The following is a 20724-nucleotide window of genomic DNA, read 5'->3' on the forward strand; positions in this document are numbered from 1 at the left end:
TTGTTCTGCATAGAAATCACAAAAAGCTGCTCTCAGTAAACCTTCACAGTGAGCAGATGTTCTTGTGTTGCAGGTACATGGAACAGACGTGGCCATCAAACAGGCCGGGGGGGTCTGGCACCGTTTGACAAGTTCAGGCGTTCTTTGTGTGAAAACTCAGAGATTTCAGGTATCAGAAGGCGGTTTTCAACTTTCTTTGTTAACTTTCTGCTTCAACTTTAAACTAAATTTCCTTCACTAAGCCAGCCCTCTGGACTTCCAGTAAGCTGTGTTCCTATTGTCTGTCCAGGTGGCTGCTTGGTGTTATCAGTAACCCCTGAGCAGCTCAGTGTCTTCCTGCTTTATGTCTGCAGTCAAATATTTCCTCTGCTTCTCTTCACTGATCTGGGTTTGACTCTGTTGCTTTAGTTTGTTCTTTAGGCATTTCCTTGCAGCTTCCAGCAGTATAATCGTCTTTAGTGTGTTTCTTGGTGTGTTTTAGGGCTTCGTACTGGATAGTTGTCTTGGTAAATGTGGTTCTTTAGCCACAGTTAGCACATGGTGCTAATGTGTGCAGCGGTTAGTGGATTTGATGCAGCTGAGTTGTGTCTTTATCTTGGCTGTAGTGAGTCTTTAGAGGTTTTTGGTCAGACACATTCTGTATTCTTGTTTGTGACCCAACGTTGGTTGTCCAGAAGGTAAGAGTTTCTGTCCTGATTCTCTGTTTAAAGAGCTTCTCTGGCAGGCTGCAGGAGGCTTTAGCGTTTGGGTTGTGCTAGTTTCATTTTTGTACGGTTTCATTTGGACCACTGGCATTTTTCTTTCTTTGTCTATCTAAGTTTTTTTTTTTTAAAAATTGGGGTGCTGGAGCCTATCTCAGCTGACTCGGGCAAAGGCAGGGGACACCCTGGACAGGTCGCCAGTCTGTCGCAGGGCTACATACACAGACAATCGCACTCACATTCACACCTATGGGCAATTTCGAATGATCAGTTAACCTCAGCAGGAAGCCGGAGTACCCGGAGAAAACATTTGGAGCTCATTGGTCAGTCTGGTAGGATATTTAGTTTGGATTATATTCATAGTTAAGAAAATGTATGTTTAGCTGAACATAATCGGCATATGCTGGGCTACTTTCTTCTCGATGTCGCGTTATCTATCTATCTATCTATCTATCTCTGTCCTCTTGTCTGTTCTTCGCCTCTAAACTGTTTTCTGAAAAGAGAAACATCTGGTAGAGAAGTAGAGATAGAGACGGGTAGAGAGGGGGAGGGGGACAGGGAACATAAAACGCACAATTTGATGCATGCATAAGCTAGATGATACATACAAAGTAGAAGCTAACATTGAAACTGATTCATAGTTTACTGTTATGACGTACAGCTCTGGCAATAAATATACTACATATATAGCTGTTAGGAAACTCAAAAAAAGAGCATATCAAGTAAAGTGAGGGTGATGCAGAGTCGGCTGATGGAAATGGGCAACTGGAAGCAGTGGACTGGAGGAAGGTCAGCAGCAGCATCCCACAGTGGACATGAGGGAGACTAGGCCAGTTGGTGGGACAGCAACCGCAAACCTGAAGCATCCAGCTCTGGGACCAGGGACACTCGGAGAAGAACACAGGGAGAAACAGAGTTAGTGCAATGCAATAGTATATATTCAATATAAAGGTAGATAGAGAAGATAGAGACGGGTAGGATAGAGTTGTGCATCAGTTTTAGAATACCAGAGTAATGAGCTTTATTTATATAGAACATTTCTTAATGATACAAAGAGTTTAAGATACTATTTTAGAGACAAAGCAATTAAGAAAATGATCACCAGAAAAAAAACTTTTTTTTTGTAGATTTTAGTGGAAAGAACTGGTGTGTATATGGGTCTATATGTTGTCATATGTGCAAAATTACAAGCTGCTTCAATGTTGTCTTTATGCTGAAATCTAACAACATAAGAGGCTTGTTTTGCCTCAATGTTCTCATAGAGACACTTGAAATTAAGTACTTCGAGATCCAAGGCTGTCAGAATAATTGTATTCATCTCAGCTTTCAACCATTTTTAACCCTGATTTGAACTTAAAATAAAAACATATGGTCACATGTTTATTCATCATCATGTGCTGGACTTGATGCAAAACCAAACAGCAGGAGGTCACTTTCCATTTGTATAAACATCTTTTATTTGATATTTGGACTTCCTAGATCTGGATTTTCAGCCCACTTCTCCTCAGAAGAGTCACCGATTTGGGCTTCAGTCCAGTCCAGACCAGTTCTGGTTACTGGTTGTGCCATTTGTGTTCATTTCAAAGTCTACACTTGGTCCAGTCCATTCAAACCGTGTGTTTCCTACAACCGTGTTACAAGAATAAACAATGGGAAAGTCGTATTTGATGTACAAACTGTTATACAACGGTAGAAACACAAACTGTGACGGTGGTAGAAGCATCGGTACCGGCGGGTGATTTTCTACAACATTCAAAAACTCTCCGAGCTGCTGTTAATGTGTGCGTCATAAAACTATGTTTCTCAAATACACTTCAGTTTTACATCATAAAAACACACAGATAAATCTACTTACAGCGAAGGCTCAGCTCCTCTGCTGCTCCTTCATCCAAAACAACATGTTTCTGTACCTTTTACACATCAACACAACTCATCCCTAATATTAACTATCATGTTGTGGAGCTGCAGGTTTACACACAAAACACAAACTGTGCCAAACAAATGTTCAACCATCATTAATTCACAATCACAGTAACTTCCAAAAATGATAGTTTTAGAGCACACAAAGTGTATTATATCTGTAGTTAGTGTCGCTTTTTCTGTTATGTTCGGATACAAACACAAATATGTTTTAGGGAATCCACACCGTTCAAAATGAGTAGCTGATTACGCTAATCATAGTAACTCAATTAGTCAAATGTTATCAGAATAACGTTGCATAATTTGAAAAATGCTGTGTCATTTTATTTTATTAAATGTTAGGCTGAGCATTTCAAGCTAACTTCAGCTTGACAAACTTAACATTAGCAAGTTAGCATCAAGTTTGATGCACAACAGTTATTTGGAATAACATTTTGTAATTCGGATTTTCTTGTATTTTTGTAAAATGTACTTCAAAATCTTCAGAATCAATGTGGTTACTAAACAGTATTTGTTCAATTTCAGGTCCAAAATGTTGACTGCATTCCAAATTATTTACTCTTTGTTTGCTATACTAGCAAGCTAGCATTAGCTCAACAAAGTGAAAATTAGCAAGCTAGCATCAGCTTAGCTAGACAACATTTACACTAGGCATTCAATGGGTGTAAATATAAATAATGACCAATTTCTACATTAGAGCTAGTTTGTGATGTGCAACTCATTTTAATGAAATTACACATGAAACTGCCTGGTCAAACTTTCATGTTAGAAGAAAGTTTCAGATTTTACCATCATTTTAAAGAAATGAAGAACAGCACAACATAACAGTGATGGTATGACTGCATAAGTACATTTTTTGTGCAAGCTGATTTTACAACTTTATCCTCTGAAATACTTAGAAGCTCCTGTTTTCCACCAATATCTTCAAATTAAAAATCACAAACGTGCAGCAAACTGACTATAAACGCGTACATGTGCTTCTTAGACACTTTTTTTTTTTGGCTTTTCCTTCCCGTTCTACTTTCACTTCTACTCTTTAAGGCACTCGCTGGTGGCAAAAACAAGGCAGAAAGAAGCAAGTGTTGGCAGCACAATAGAAATACAGCGAGCAAAATATTCTTTTCAACATGAAATATGTCATAATTTAAAACTAACCAATGTTTATAGAGCGAGTTTAGACTGAACTCTTATGTCCACAACACAAATGTGGCAGTTTGCTTGTAAAAGCAGGTGAAATTTTGCAGAAATTCTTCTAATATTTGAACATCAGAGGTGCAAAAGTTTCACATTTCAACAGTTTTCATACCACTACATTAGTTAGCCTGCTATTTTCAGCTTTCAGGCTCAGTTTCTTGAAGATTTTTGGTACCATAGTGGCCTTTACAAACTAATTTATGCCTAGGGATGCATTTATTTCCGTATCTGGATCTATGTGGTGCCCAGTTATTGTCAACCCTTTGCAGACTTTCCATCCTCATTTTAGGTAAATCGAGCCACCAGTGCAAACACACAGCAGCAACTTTAATGTTGTATTGCTCCCGAATTTAAAGTAACAGTTTGAGGAAGTTCATAAAATAACTTCAAACCATTAATTTATCTTTGATATTACCTCAAGCACTACATAAAGCATGTTGTCTGGGCTCAGGCGGTGAAGAATAATGCAGATATATATATCACGATTTTGCGGCGACGATGATTAATATGTAGCATAGCGGAAGATAAATGAGCTCATTTATATTCAGCGGTGTAACGGCACTTAAACTCAATTTACTTGGTCCACAGTTTACTCATTGACAGAGAGGTTGGTCATATATATGTGGTTATTTTTCATCTATATTTCTCAAATTAACAGCTGATAGAGACATATTTCCTTCACTCTGCTTTATAGGTTTTTTTTCTTCACAAATAAATCTTGAAATATTGATATTAACGACACTTTGAGCAGACAAAGAACACAATTATACAAATTAACCGATTAAACCAACTTCATCAAACCTATAAAACCAAGGAGGCGATAGTCAGGAGGCACATGTATGTCTGTTATTTGCGCAAAAATACATCCCGTTTCTGCTGAATGAAGGAAAAAAATGGTATTTTTCAGTGTGATATTTAGGAAAATTCAAAATGACAAATAAAAACCTTTTAAGATAAGCAATTACTGCACTATGAGCTAATGAAAAACAAGAACTGTTTTTTTATGTCAAATTAATTGCTCTTTCCATGCCGCATTAAAAGCAAAGAAGTGTACTGAATTTCAATTGCAGCTTTTTCATTCAATTGTGATGCAGTTAAAGTGTACCGAACATATTTTGCATTTTCTGTGTTATTGTGCATTTTAAATCGTCCAAATAATAAGTAGGAGCACAACAGACTGTAAGGACATTTTTGGTTGTGAGTTTTAAAATGTATGTGCTGCTTTAATTTGGTGTAATCAAGCAAACTGATCAAACAAATGGAAAAATAGAGCCCATAGTAAGTGGATTTAACACATTTCATCACTGATTTTAAATTTATTATTATTATTTTTAAATTTATTTAAGCCTTTGTGAAAAATCTATTGTCTTCAGAAGACAATGAAGTGAACAGAAAAATAGAAAACAGACGCAGCTTAATATATGTTGAGAGTATTGCAAAAGAAGCAAAATGATACAGATGATTTAAAAAAAAAATCACACTAAAAAAATAAAAGGTGTTTGGCTGTTGAAACCACATGATTAGGCAGTTGTGATTGTTAAAACAAGCTCAGCGAGAAGCGGCAAAATCTACTAAACACACATTCACACACTTAGGATATGACGTGGACCACCCTGATTAACACTTTTAAAAAAACTAAGTGGCAATGTATCAGTCCATTAAACAGATAAGATTCATGTAGGATATGGAAATGCAATGCCTCTGTTTAAAGCTTGCATACAAAAATATTATAATACTAAACAGAATGAAATTACTCAGCTGTGATTTGAGTCAACAGCACAGTATCATCAGGGTAGAAACGCATACCGCAGAAGATCTGATACGAAAACCAACATGTGGCTGCGACGCAAGAAAAATCTATGTTGATTTTTGGGTTCATCTTTAACTCTTCGTACCCTGAATTCACTGTCTGCAGTTCTGCCATGAAAGACGAGGCAACTGATTGGCCAGTGGTGTGTACCGTAGTGGGTTTTCATTGGTCAATTATTTCTATTTGAGCTTCATCTCAGCATTCACACGCTTCGGGATGAGACTCGATCTGACAGGAGGTCAGATTTCCTGGTTCTAATTTAGACCGAAAACTTGACCTCAGATCAGGAATTAGAGGCAGATTCATCCAAATCCACAGTTCTTAAACTTAAAGTGGTCTCAAAGGGTCCTGGAGTAGCTGTACTTCCACTCCAAAAGGGCTGAGTACCAAAAGTAAATATTTGGTAACGTCTCACTATTTCAGTTATATTCTTCAAATATGTCCAAAAATTAAACCGTCCTTCCTCGTGTGGCACTTTCTTTCTTCGGTCCTTTAATGGTGAAATTAAAAATTTTGCGGTGCAGTGAAGCCAAACACAGAAACAACAAGGTCTGAGGAGTACACAAACGCAACGTCCTAGCTACATTTAAAAAAATAACTTTGATTTCACAGAGCTTCCATCTGCAGCCATGTTGCAGGTCGCCATTTTGCATCCCTCCTAGGTTATTGGTTGTGGGATGCCAAGTGAGAAGAAGTGCAGCAGATATCGGCGCATATTTTAACACTTGTTCAAAATCCCCCTCCAGTCCGTCCTGTGAATCCACCTGCGCCTCTTCCTTTAGTCCTAACACGATTAAACATTCGGCAGAGTCCGCGAGCTCGTCCTTAAATGGAAAACATCCTGTGTTTTTAGCTCCTCCCCCTGACCCCTCCATGAGGTCAGAGGTCAAAGGTCGGTGACCTTGTTCTCCAGAGCGGCGGCGACCTGTTGGAGGCGGAGGGTGAGCTGTTTGTTCTGGGCTGCTGGGTCCTCGTCCAGCGACTGGATGATCTGAAGACCATATAAGAAGTTTAAAATTTCAGTTTTTGTTATTGAAATTTGTATTTTTTTTAGCTCTAAAAGACTTAATTTAAGCCATAAACTGTGTATGAAAGACTGACACAGTTACTGTGAAGTCACCATTAGTTTGTGATAGTTACATAAATTTGTAAATATTCTTTTTTTTCATGCACTAAATATTAAAATATTTGGCTGCAAGACTAAAATATGCATTAATCTCATAAAATGTTGACACCCCTTCTGTGGAGTTAAACAATGAGAATAAATGCAGACAAAAACATTTCGTAGATATTCTTGATAAATGTGGCATTATAAATCAATAACTGACTAATCCGTAAAACAAATTGAGTGAACAAGGCTATTATCCTGTGATGATATTGCTATTGTGAGCTACAGACGCATAATATGTTCCACAAAGACATTTGCCACTGTCCGGATCCCATTAAGTGTCACGGAAGTCTTTGTCATGGTGCCCCTTTACTGGCTAAAAGTCCACAATGCTCTCCGTTTGCCACAATGGAACTGCTTGTCTCATCTTGTGTCCACAGTATTAGGTCAGAGGTTCCAGGTACTACAGATAATTTACAATATTTAAAGTATGTATTATCTCCAAAAACAGTTTTGGATTGTGACTTGGCAAGTTTTGAGTCTGGAATTTGGTCACCATCATCATGCTCTTCTGAAATCAGACATAACTAGCTAGCTCGAGATCTGACCGAGAACTCGCACAAAATACGCAAATGTACGCTGCTTTATGGTCTATTTAACTTAAATGGAAACTGCAATTTACAAAATGAACATCATGCAGGACTGAAGAAGACTTCAGACTAGCAAGTGAGACCATAAACTCAGATAGAAAATGTTTGCTAAAGTAACAAATCAAGTGAGAATTGAGCTAATTTTCTCATAGATTTCAATATATTCTTTTTGCAACCAGAGGAGTCGCCCCTTGCTGGCTCTTTGACAGAATGCAGGTTTATGAGGCTTCCATGTTGGCTTCACTATTCAAATTTGGAGGCTTTGGCCGTCTTTTATACACAGTCTGTGGTTAAAACTGAAGCAACAAACATATAATACTCAAAACATTTTGGGCAAAAGTCTTTTCAGGCAAAAAATTTTGTTTGTGCAGCCATGTAGTGACTGCTGAATGCTTAAACACAATGCTACAACACAAAATAATGTGGTTAAAGTTAAAATAAATCACATCTGACGTCATTTAGTCGTGTATTTTGAACCTAAAGCCTTCAGTTCTTTTCCTCTATGGAATATTTAACGCATAGATGCTGTTTAAAGCATAACTGATACATCTAATTTTAGTAATCTAAGCAAGAAATTCACACAGTCTGCTTGTGTTTCTGTCCCTGTTGCAGTTTGTTGGAGAGATGTCTATTTTAAAAAAAATACTTCATTGTCATAAAACAGAACATCCTTTAACAACTCTTCATAAATTAGTTTTCAGTTGTGTTAAATCTAAGAAGTTCAAGTTAAGTTCTCCCCTCAGGCCACAATCATTATGTTCAACCTGCTGGTTAATCAATTAAAACAGAACATTTTAAATTATTTGCAAGCTAATGAGTCGACTTGGCAAGGTTTTATTGTGCACCAAACACCAATAACAGTGTGGCAGAGATAATAAAACTGCATTTGTATGAATTGATAAACAAATTAACATCAGTACGGTGAAATTATAATAATAATCCTGTTTGCTTTTGTATCTTGTGGACTCCAAACCACAAGCAGAAGTAGAAATTTTACAGTACACAATAGCATTGTAAAGTTTAAAACATTTCTCACCACATCGTAGTACTTGCTGGCGTACTGGTACAGTTGATGTAAGGCCACCTGGGTGTTCAGCTTGTCTGTGTGTTCCTGCAACAGAGAAACGTATAATAGTTTATATATATGAACAGACTTTCTAGATTCTCAGTCATCCAGGTTGTGTTAATCGTAGGAGCTTCAGTAGAAATCAACCAGACTTCTCTGGTAGGTTCTTGAAGACGTTAGGCACCAGAGAAGTCCTACGATCAGAACGGGCCAAACATTTAATATTTTATGGGACTTGTATGAGGGAAAATGGCTCCACACATCCTCTGCAACATTTGTACCATCGACAGTGGGCTACCTCCTCGCATACGCTAAACCCAACAGGAAGTTCAACATTTTGCTTTAACTGTGAATTTTTTTTTTGTTATTTTTGCTCATTTTCAGGGGTTAAATTCTCTGAGGAGGTAACTCTAGGAGACCTCAGATTTGGACAGTACATACAACAGGCCTTAATGTCGAAAACTTATCTAAATCTTCCACAACAGTCAAAGGGTGTGGCCATGGAAGCCCCTCTGAACTTTGATGCTTTACCATGAAACAGGAAGTGCTGTCTAACTACTCAGTTCATGCTCCAATCTGCCTCAAACTTTGCATGTTTGATCAGAGTCCTGCCCCGATCACATCCATATACCAATATTCAATGACATTCATTGCGCCACCTGGTGGCAACAGGAAATGTCATGTTTTACACTCAGATGTACTATTGTTAGCTGGTTGACCATATTCATTATTCTTTCATTCTCTTTACATTGGCCCCCAGTATGTTTTAGTCTCTTTGTATTGGTTCCCAGTATGTTTTAGCCTCTTTAAATTGGCTCCCAGTATGTTTTAGTTTCTCTACATTGACTCCCAGTATGTTTTAGTTTATGTATATTGGCTCCTAGTATATTTCAGCCTGTTTAAACTAGCTCCCAGTATGTTTTAACCTCTTTATATTGACTCCCAGTATGTTTTAGTTTTTGTATATTGGCTCCTAGTATATTTCAGCCTGTTTAAACTAGCTCCCAGTATGTTTTAACCTCTTTATATTTGCCCCCAGCATGTTTTAGTGTCTTTACACAGACTTCAAAATGCTTTATCTTCCTTTTAAACACCATTTTTAGCTTTTTTCTGTCTTTTTCAAAGACTTTTCTGTGTCATTTTGCCCCCATTTAAAGCACATGTAACTCTGAAACCTGCTCTGTATTTGTGCATAATGTTGCTAGAAACTTATTACAATATAATCTATGAAATTGGTCAGTAAAATCTCTCTTGACATTTCTGCAAAACCCTGACATACACCACACCTCGACGTGTGTAGGTTTGCGAGGACCCGTTCAACGCTACTTGCAGCTTTAATTATTGGTTAAATTTATGAGCCTTTAACTGGTTGTACTGGGTTTCTTCTGTGGCCTTCTTTCATTCTTGAGGGTTGAAATTCAACAAAAGGTCATTCGGAATCATCAGTATTTATATGAGGATATTCAGCAGATAACTGTGCAGACTTGTACTGTTTCATACCCGGGACACCTCAGCGAGGTGTGTGTTCATGTCCTGGTCGCTGACTGGAATCATCTGTCTGATGCCCTTGTAGTAACTGTGGAAAACACACAAACAGTCGACATGTTTCATCAAACTATACTAAACCCATAGATTTAAACCCAAAAGTTAATAAAAATGCTTCAATTTTCATCTCGAAATTCTATTAAATCAAATTAAAGGCTGTAAATCACATTAAAATGGTTAATTAACGGCTGATTTCACAACTTAAATGAACTCTTGTATGTTTCTGTCATTAATGGAACAAGCAGATTCTGCAGCGTTTCATTTGACATGTGATTTAAAAAACCAAATTACTAATAATTCAACTAATAAATGAAACAACAGGTGGAGCAGCACCCTGAAATAAGTTATCAACACTTTAAAATCAATTATTGAACCATTCTAGATCTTTAAAACAGCAGAAAAACTCAATTTTCTACACTTCATTCATGCAAATTCACTAAACACAATCCAACAATGTGCATTTTTTACTGGTCTGTTGTAGAAACATTTTCAGTAATTTAAATGTTTTTTTCCTCCAGCTGTCCTACAGAAACACCTCTCCTCATCCATCTGCTCTCTTTCTGTACATTCGGCGTTATAAACTCACTCGTCCACCATCTTCTTGTATGTTGAAATCTCTTTTGCATAGAGAAGCTTGTTGCTGGGAGACTCCTGCAGCCAAACACACAGACAGATAGAAAAAAAAAAAATCAACACCATCAGATTGGATTTTCAAGACTTCCTTCGAAGACGTTTGAGAGATAAATCCTCTCCTGGACATCGCTGCTCTGTGAGTGATCGTCCGTCTGCGATGATCAAACATCTGAGGTTTAGTTTGTAATTAAGTTTCCCGTCAGAATCAGACACCTAAAGTCTCCACAGATTAGACAGAAACTGAAAAGATGAAACATGTACAGAATCACACCAAAGGGAAAGACTTTAAAATAAAATCTAAATTTGGTGTTTCTGATTGCTTGTTATGTGTCACTGTGACAACTTAGCTTCTTTCTGGTTATTGTGCTTCTCTTTCTGGTCCGTTTGTGTCTTTATAGTCCTGTGGTCTCTTTACATTGGTATTTTCGTTCATTTTGCAGATGTTCGTTGGTTTGGTTCTCTCTAAAGATATTTTGATCTTATGACTGTTTAGAGACTCTTTAAAGTCATTTAACATCTCCGTGTTACGACTGCACATCTCTTTGGAGTAATTTTGTCATTTTTTGGTTATTTTGTCTCTTTGTGGGTGTTTTGTGTCCCTATAGTGCCTTTACGTTGGTGTTTTGTTCATTTTGCACATCTTTGTTGTCAGTTTGGTTCTCTTTAAAGATACTTTCTCTCTTTTTATGGTTATTTTGTCTCTGTGATTATTTTGTGTCTTTTTTTGGTCTTCTTGTGCCTTTTTTGTCTCTTTATGGTTGTTTTGTGTGTCTGTAGTCCTTTTGGAGCGATATTTAGTTAATTTTGCACATCTTTGTTGTCATTTCACTTCTCTTTAAAGGCATTTTGTGTCTTCTATGGTTGTTTCAGGTCTCTTTAAAGTCATTAAGAGTCTCCATGTCGTGATTATACATCTCTTTTGTGTGATGCTGTGTCATTTTGTGTCACTTTTGGTTATTTTGCATGTCTTTGTGGTCATTTTATGTCTTTATAGTCCCTTTATATTGGTATATTGTTGATTTTGCATAGTTTTGTTGTCGTTTTGGTTCTCTTTAAAGACATTTTTTTTCTCTTTTTATGATTATTCTGTGTTTCATTGTAGTTATTTTGTGCCCTTTCTTGACCATTTTGTGTTTTTTTTGGTCCATTTGTGTCTCTTTATGGGTGTTCTGTGTCTCTACTGTCCCTTTGCAGCAATATTTGGTTCATTTTGCTCATCTTTGTTGTTGTTTTGTATCTCTTTAAAGACATTTTGTACCATTTATGGTTATTTTGTGTCTCTTTAAAGTCATTGAGCGTCTCTGTGTTGTGATTTTAAGTTTCTCTGGAGTAATGTTTTGGTCATTTTGTGTCTCTCGTCCCTTTACACTGGTATTTAGTTCATTTTCCATATCTTTGTTGTTATCTTGGTTCTATTTCGAGAATTCTTCTTTCTTTCTTTTTGATAATTTTTCAATCTTTGTGTTTGTTTTGTGCCTCTGTAAGGTCATGTAGCATTTCTGTGTCATCATTTAATGTCTCTTTTAGGCCGTTTAGTGTCTCTTTGTGGTCGTTTTATGTCTGTAGTTATTTTGCATCTTTTTCAAGTCATTTTGTGTCTCAAGGAATTTTGTATCTGATTTTGATCATTTTTTGTCTCTTTCAGGTCATTTTATGTCTAATTGAGATCATTTTGTGTATTTTTGGTCATTTTGCATCTCTTTCAGGTTGTTTAGTGCCTTTTTCAGGTCGTTTTGCGTCTCTTTCAGGTCCTTTTGCGTCTCTTTCAGGTTGCTTAGTGCCTCTTTCAGGTCGTTTAGCGTCTCTTTCAGGTCGTTTAGCGTCTCTTTCAGGTCGTTTAGCGTCTCTTTCAGGTCGTTTAGCGTCTCTTTCAGGTCGTTTAGTGCCTCTTTCAGGTCGCTTAGCGTCTCTTTCAGGTCGTTTAGCGTCTCTTTCAGGTCGCTTAGCGTCTCTTTCAGGCCGTTTAGAGTCTCTTTTAGGCCGTTTAGAGTCTCTTTTAGGCCGTTTAGCGTCTCTTTCAGGCCGTTTAGCGTCTCTTTCAGGTCGCTTAGCGTCTCTTTTAGGCCGTTTAGAGTCTCTTTTAGGCCGTTTAGAGTCTCTTTTAGGCCGTTTAGCGTCTCTTTCAGGCCGCTTAGCGTCTCTTTCAGGTCGCTTAGCGTCTCTTTCAGGCCGTTTAGCGTCTCTTTCAGGCCGTTTAGCGTCTCTTTCAGGCCGTTTAGCGTCTCTTTCAGGTCGTTTAGCGTCTCTTTCAGGCCGTTTAGAGTCTCTTTCAGGCCGTTTAGCGTCTCTTTCAGGCCGTTTAGCGTCTCTTTCAGGTCGTTTAGCGTCTCTTTCAGGTCGTTTAGCGCCTCTTTCAGGTCGCTTAGCGTCTCTTTCAGGTCGTTTAGCGTCTCTTTCAGGTCGTTTAGCGTCTCTTTCAGGTCGCTTAGCGTCTTTCAGGTCGCTTAGCGTCTCTTTCAGGTCGCTTAGCGTCTCTTTTAGGCCGTTTAGCGTCTCTTTCAGGTCGCTTAGCGTCTCTTTCAGGTCGCTTAGCGTCTCTTTCAGGCCGCTTAGCGTCTCTTTCAGGCCGTTTAGCGTCTCTTTTAGGCCGTTTAGCGTCTCTTTCAGGCCGTTTAGCGTCTCTTTCAGGCCGCTTAGCGTCTCTTTCAGGTCGCTTAGCGTCTCTTTCAGGCCGTTTAGCGTCTCTTTCAGGCCGTTTAGCGTCTCTTTCAGGTCGTTTAGCGTCTCTTTTAGGCCGTTTAGAGTCTCTTTTAGGCCGTTTAGCGTCTCTTTCAGGCCGTTTAGCGTCTCTTTTAGGCCGTTTAGCGTCTCTTTCAGGTCGTTTAGCGTCTCTTTTAGGCCGTTTAGCGTCTCTTTCAGGTTGTTTAGTGCCTCTTTCAGGTCACTTTGTGTGTCTATTTGAGGTCATTTTGTGTATTTTTGATCATTTCGTGTATCTTTGAGGTGATTTTCAGAATGTAAATGGCTGGTGTTGTGTTAGCGGGGACTGACTCTGCTGAGTTTGTGCTCCGTCTTGGTGCAGGCGTCCATGAAGGTCTGAGCGATGACGTGCAGTGAAGCGTCCACCACCTCGGTCACGTGGACGTCGAAGATGAAGTGAGGGTTTCTCAGGATGTTGACCCAGAAGCGCAGAGGCAGGCTGAGGACACACAAAAACAACTTTACTACAACAGATATAAAAAAAAAAAATAAAGATCTTTAAAGTCAGATATGAACAGTCACGTTTTGTTTTATCACCACCTGGATGCGGTCAGCAGCTCTGTCTTCTTTCCTGGGTTTTAGGATTTAACTCAAACCAAGAGGACATGTTTGTCCAACACACTGCCTACAGTTCATCCTAGCAACTTTTCCTCTTTAAAGTAAAACTCTGTTGCTTTTTTTTCCATTACATATTTTCTTGGATTTGATTTCTAAGGCTTACTGGCTACTATATATCCAGCAATCTGTTAACTTTCCATCACTTAGTCGTCGTTTTTTTATTTCAGTTGTTTTATGTTTATTATATTTCTGTCTCTTTGTGGTCATTTTGTCTGTTATTTAACTCGTTTTGCATTTCTTTGTGAACGTCTTGTGTCTATTGGTGCTCATTTAGTGTCTTAGATTGGCTGTTTGTCATCTCTTTGTTGTCATTTTGTGTATACATTTGGTCAAATTGTGTTCTTTTTGGGTATTTTGCAAATTTTTGTGGGTCTTTTGTGTCTATATATTCATTGTGTGTCTTTTTCCGGTTATTTCAGGTTTCTTTGTGGTCATTTTGTGTCTCATTTTAGAAATTCTGTGTTTCAGTTTTGATGTTTTGTGCTCATTTTTTGTCTTATTTTGGTCATTTTTCATCTTTGTGGTCGTTTTGTGTCACTCTAGTCATCTTTTTTCTCATTTTATGAATTTTGTGTCTTTATTTGGTAATTTTTTAAAATCTCTTTGTATTTTTTAAGTCTCATCCTGGTAATTATGTGTCCCTGTGGTCATTTTGGTGTATTATTGTTCTCTTTCATGCCTCGTTCTAATTGTTTGTTGTGTCGTGATTGTTTTGAGTGCTTTCTGGATGCTTCTGTGTCTCATTTTAGTCATTTTACATCTAATTTTTGATTTTCTAGCTTGCTTGCCTCATCTTGGTTGTTTCGTGTTGATGTGGTTCTGCTTCTTCTCTTTGCTGCCATTTTGCTACTCTTCATGGCTATTTTGTGTCTACAGTGCTTTTGCATCGATATTTTGTTCAATTTGAATATTTTTGTATCATTTTGTGTCTCTTTCAGGTAATTTTGTGTCATTTAGCATCTCTGCGCTGTCACTGTAAGTCTCTTTTTGGCCATTTTGTGTTCTTTTCTGTGGTTATTTTGAGTGTCTGTGGTTATCTAGTGTCTCTTTCAGGTCATTTTGTGTCTCTGTCATCATTTTGTTTCTCATTTTATATTAATTTTGTGTCTTGAGTTGGCACCTTTTCATCTCTTCGTGGTTGTTTTGGGTCTCATCCTGGTAATTTTGTGTCTCTGTTCATTTTGGCGTCATTTGTGTTCTCTGGTTATTATTGTTCTCTTTTGTGCCTCAGTTTAATTGTTGAGTGGTGATTGTTTTTGGTGCTTTGTGTCTCATTTTAATTATTTCACATCTAATTTTCTGTCTTTACTTCGGTCTTGCTTGTGTTATTTTGTTTCTTCTAGTGTCGGTGTGGTTCTTTTTTCCTCTTTGTAGCCATTTTGTAACTCTTTGGGTCATTACTTCTCTTTTTGTGGTCATTTTTTGTCTCATTTTGTTAGTTCACTGACATGTTGTGATCATTTTTCCTCTTCTTCACACATTGACTTCATTTTATTCCAGTTATGCTGCGTCTCTCTGGATCTCTCACTGGAATATTTAACCTGTTTTGTGATCCTTCCATGCATGGATGCGTTCAATAACTGCATATCTAACTTTTCAGCCTGCAAGCAACAGTTGGTGAAACGCTGCTTTTGCTCGACACTCAGGATTCACACTTTGTAAAATGACAGATTTTGTTATGTAAAGCTTCGTTCTCCTCCTGAGCTTCATGATACTCTGAGATCTCTTCAGTTTCTAATGTGGACGGTCATTTTGGAGCTTCTCAGGCTTTCCAGGAACCTGCTGACACATTAAATCCCTTCCTTCTGCCTCCAACCTTTCATCTCCACCTCCACAGGCCGCAGCCCTCGTCAATAATTCACCGCCGCTGATGAATTTTTCATCATCCGACTTGTTCGTTGCGTCTGTCTTCGCCATGATTGACAGCTTTAGCTCAAGGCCAGTTTGAAAGCTGAGAGGTTAAAAAAAAAACGTAGTAAATCTCTAAATCTGTGTCTTCTGCTCCGTCATCATTTATCAGCCTTCAGTTAAACCTTCATGTGGTCAAAGCAATCAGCTGACGAGGTGAAACAGCAGAATTATTCCTCTGAGCAGGTTCTTATCTCCAGCGGAGGCTCTGAGAAGCTTTGAAGAGAAGTTTAAAGATCCAGAGTTTAAAAGAGACTTTTAGTTCCACTTAAACCTGCTTCTGATCTGGATCCATCGGGCTCGTTCTCACCTCACACTAAATTTGATTTACGAGGTTTTACTGGAAGTAAAACTGGAAGCTCAGCTGGTTTATTAGTTCTGTAGCTGATCTAATGGCTAAAAAATGCTACGACACATTTATTTCTGAAGCAAAAGTGCTAAAAATCATCCACAAAACTGAGCATTTTCTTTGCAAAATGGAGATTTTTAGATGTCTTTTAAACAGCTGATCATAACAGACAACAAATTAGGATAAAAGGAATCATAATCCTCTGAAATTTTACATCTAACGATAAACTGTACACCTACTTCTTTAGCACAGATTAACAGAAAAATATTGCCACATCTTCAATCTTCTAATTTTTCTTATCTTCTGTCTTGTTTTGTGTCTGTTGGTGATCATTTTTTGTCTCATTTCAGTGATTTTTATGATATTTTGTCTTTATTTTGCATCTTCTTTTGATCATTTTGATCATTTAACTTTTTTGTTGTGATTTTCTATCTCTCTGTTGTGGTTTTGCGTCTGTTTTTGGTCATTTCACATTGATTTGTGGTTGTTTTGTGGTAATTTCATGAGTTTTTGTGGATATTTTGTGTCTCCTTATGGTAATTTTGCAACTTTTTTGACACTTTGTGTGTTTTTCTGATCCTTTTGTGTTGTGTATTTATAATTTTCCACATTTTTGTGATTGCTTTGTGTCATTTTCTGGTGGTTTTCCATCTCCTTGTGGTCATTTTGCATCTCTTCATGGCCATTTTGTGTCTCATTTTGGTCATTTTGCTTCACTATGGTTGCTTTGTGTCACCCGTGGCATCTTTGTCAATTTTGTGTCATTTTGTGTTAATTTTACATCACATTTGGCCCATTTTTGTTCATTTTGTGCTTGCTTTGTGTCTCTCTCTGTTGGATTTTTATATCCTTGTGGTTATTTGTGTCTATTTATGGTTGTTTTGTGCCTCATTTTGGTCACTTTGTGTCTCTTTGTTGTCATTTTCTTCGCTATGTTTGTTTTGGGTCCCCTGTGGTGATTTTGTGTGTCTTTATGTCCATTTTGTGTCTTATTTTGGCAACTTTGTGTTATTTTGTGGTATTTTACATCACATTTTGTCCATTTTTGTTTATTTTGTGGTTGCTTTGTGTCTCTTTCTGTTGGATTTCTATCTCCTTTGGTCATTTGTGTCTATTTATGGTTATTTTGTGTCTCTTTGGATCACATTTCACTTATTTTATGTCTTATTTGGTCATTTTGTGAGTCTTTGTTGTCTTTTATGTGTCTGTTTTTGGATAATGATGGTAAATTATTTGATGTCATCATTTTAGGTCTGATAAACTGAATATGTGGATGGATTTTCTTTTAATTAAGGATGAACAGAACAATCAGCAGCTGTAATTCATGATTTTTCTCTACATAAATGTGTGTTTTCATTTTTACTTGCAGCGATTTATGACCAGTTCGTTATTTTAATATTCAAACTCAATGATTTCTTGCATTGTAATGAGAGAAACAGCATCTAAAATGGAAATCTCAGACGTATGCTTGCGTAAAAGTGGAATTTATGCAAGTGAATTAAGAGCAAATGGATCTGACGGGAGGCTTTTCACCATCTGCAGACGGATCGTTCTGTCCACATAAAGCTCCAGACACCAGGATTTACTCCAGATTTACTAAAGTCTCGTAGATTTCATGAAGCCTGTGGGTTTAACTTTCTGTTTTTATCCACAAAATGTGAAGTTTTCCTGCTGAACAGAAAAGACATTCGATAAAATACCCGCAAGAGTTTGTTGGAAAGTGAGTTTTTTAGATTATAACCTGTATTTGAACAGAAAAATATGGACATATTGTCAACATATAGCTGCTTTAACAGAATCTTGTGGACAGATTTTAGGGTATAAATGTTAAAATACTGAAATCCTTGTATAATAAAGGATATTCTTACTTCTAATTATAACTTTGAGTCATCTATAGCACTAAAGTCAAACTTCCAAAACTTCCAGAAGTAAGAAAACCTCATTTAAGATCCACCTGACATTCATAACTACACTTGTAACTAAAAATTAAATCCATTTCTTTGTGCTTAGTTTCTCATTTTGATCATTTTCTTCCTGGCTGTGGTCAGAATCAGACACCTAAAGTCTCTACAGATTAGACAGAAACTGAAGAAGACGGAGAAATCTACAGAATCCTACTGAGGTGAAGACTGCAAACCTGTTGACTTTAAAATAAAATCTAAATTTGATGTTTCTGATTGGTTGTTTTGTGTCACCGTGACAGTTTAGTGTCTTTCTGGTCACTGCACATCTCTTTGTGGTTGTTTTGTGTCTCTATAGTCCTTTTACATTTGTATTTTTGTTCATTTTGTACATATTTGTAATTGTCTTGGTTCTCTTTAGAGACATTTTGTCTCTTTCAATGACTATTTGGTGTCTCCATGGTTGTTTTGTGTCTCTATTGTCCCTTTGCAGCGATATTTTGTTCATTTTGCGTATTTTCCCCGGTTTCGCTTCACTTTAAAGACATTTTGTGCCCTTTATGGTTGCATTGTGTCTCTTTAAAGTTATTTAGCATCTCTTTGTAGTCATTTTAAGTCTCTTTTTGGTCATTTAGTGTAAGTTTTTGCTCATTTTATGTCTCATATGCTCATTTTGCATCTCTTCATGGTTGTTTTGTTTCACTATAGCGCCTTTAAATAGATATTTTGTTCATTCTGAACATCTATGTGGCATGTTTGCATCTTATTATTGCCATTTTGTATCTCTGTAGTCCCTTTACATTGGTATTTAGCTCATTTTGCACATCTTTGTTGTTGTTTTGGTTCTCTTTAAGGACATTTTGTGGCTTTAGTTGGATTTTTTTTATCTTTGCATTTGTTTTGTGTGTCCTTAAAGTCATTTAGCATCTCTGTGTCGTCATTTTGTGTCTCCTTAAGATCTTGCCACAACCTAAAACTTTCAGAGCTCGACTTTAAGACCATTATTAAGACTAAAAAGCTAAAATTACCACCTATCACACATTATTTTTCTGTCTTATAATGAATATCAATAACTTCAGCTTTTTATAATTTAGAATGTTTAAATCAATTGTTCTCTGAAAATATTCATAGCATGAAGGAAAAACTTTGCACGGCTTCATTAAATATACTAAAGTTACTTATTTTTGTGTCTCTGAAGTCATTTTATGTCTGTTTCAGGTCATTTTGTGTCTCTTTTTCCTCATTTTATTTTTCTTTGATGTCTCATACAGACTTTCTCAACAGTGTATCTCGTGGCTAACTTCACATTTATACAAAAAAAAAGATCTATCAGTGAAACTACAGCGCTGAAAACAGATGTCATGTTTTTGTTGTAGTTTTCTGTGACTGTGTTGTTGTGTACCTGTTGGTCTTCCAGATGTGCAGCGTCTCCTCATCCACGTTGTCATGTCTTAACGCTTGTTCATCCAAGAAGTCAAAGAAGTATTTGACGGCCGGAGGAACGACAGAGTTCGAACACAGCACACTGCGGAAGAAATCGTCCACGAACTGCTGCAAAGTGCCCTGAAAAAACAAACAAACATATTTATATATATAAATATCTATAAATGTAAAGTGTCAAGTCATTATTTACACTGCAAATTCAAAATAACTGCCACCACCATGCTTCACACCATGATGCTGCCACCACCATGCTTCACACCATGATGCTGCCACCACCATGCTTCACACCATGATCCTGCCACCACTGTGGTTAAATATTTTTATAGGCACCATAATACGGCAAGTGAAGCACCTCAGAATTATACTTAAATGCTTCATAAAGTGTACATAGTTATTTTCCACCACTGAAACGTGGTTCACATCTGTACCTTGACAGACAGCAGCCTGGTCAGGTAGATCTCAGTGATGGCTTTGGTCATCGCTTTGTCCTTCATGCTGCCTCTTTTTGACTTCACCTCGTCTATTTCGTCTGCCGGCCTCACCAGGTGGAAAGTGTTGTCGTCCTCTAGCAGGGCGTTCTCTGCAAGAGAGAGAAAAACCTCCTTTTCAGACGTGGAATTTGCAAGTTTAATGTTTTTCTGAACTTTTTTTTGACATTTATGGAAAGAGACATGTTGCTCCTAAAATATCTGACACCAGATGAGCCAGAGAAAGTGGGTTTCTGCCTACCTGCATTTTCAATTTGCATATAAAACATAAAAAAGTTAAATGCTGCAAAAGAAGCGGCTGAGCATCAAGTTATTGCATTGACAAAAGATAAATGTGACAATATGTACTGGAAATACACAGACATGAAACATGTGACTAATACCAAGTTCAGGGCAGTTCTGTGTCCAATTTTCATCAATGGACACATGATTCAGGCTGCTAGAAAGCGCTTTTACATATACCACTAGCATTCAAGGACACTGTCCTAATCAATTCCAGCTTGTCTTAAACACATGAGATCTAGTCGGAGGTCATTAAGAACCACAGAAGTCTTTGTCATGGTGCTCCTTTAGTAGCTAAAGGCTCAATGTTCTCTGCTTGCTAATATGAACTGTAGTCAGAGTGACGCCTCCTCTGGTCTCTACAGTATTAAACAGTAAGAGGCTCCACCAGGTGGAACAACCAGGAAC

General features: G+C 37.5%; 1 protein-coding gene across 4 annotated transcripts in view; it reads right to left on the bottom strand.

The window, feature by feature from the left end:
- Nucleotides 1-2134: 2134 nt before the first annotated feature.
- LOC110968973 (plexin-B2-like) overlaps nucleotides 2135-20724 on the bottom strand; it is a 276716-nt gene continuing 258126 nt past the window's right edge. For all 4 annotated transcript variants that reach the window (XM_051949135.1, XM_051949126.1, XM_051949127.1 and 1 more), the window contains 7 exons: nucleotides 19975-20126; nucleotides 19506-19666; nucleotides 13619-13766; nucleotides 10581-10645; nucleotides 9950-10025; nucleotides 8420-8494; nucleotides 2135-6616 (listed from right to left, as the gene is read on the bottom strand). In XM_051949135.1, coding sequence (XP_051805095.1) covers nucleotides 6512-6616; nucleotides 8420-8494; nucleotides 9950-10025; nucleotides 10581-10645; nucleotides 13619-13766; nucleotides 19506-19666; nucleotides 19975-20126 — 782 coding nt within the window. In that variant the 3' untranslated portion in view covers nucleotides 2135-6511. The remainder of the gene's footprint in view (nucleotides 6617-8419; nucleotides 8495-9949; nucleotides 10026-10580; nucleotides 10646-13618; nucleotides 13767-19505; nucleotides 19667-19974; nucleotides 20127-20724) is intronic.

This window comes from Acanthochromis polyacanthus, chromosome 1 (assembly GCF_021347895.1).
Source record: "Acanthochromis polyacanthus isolate Apoly-LR-REF ecotype Palm Island chromosome 1, KAUST_Apoly_ChrSc, whole genome shotgun sequence".
NCBI classification, from domain to species: Eukaryota; Metazoa; Chordata; class Actinopteri; family Pomacentridae; genus Acanthochromis; species Acanthochromis polyacanthus.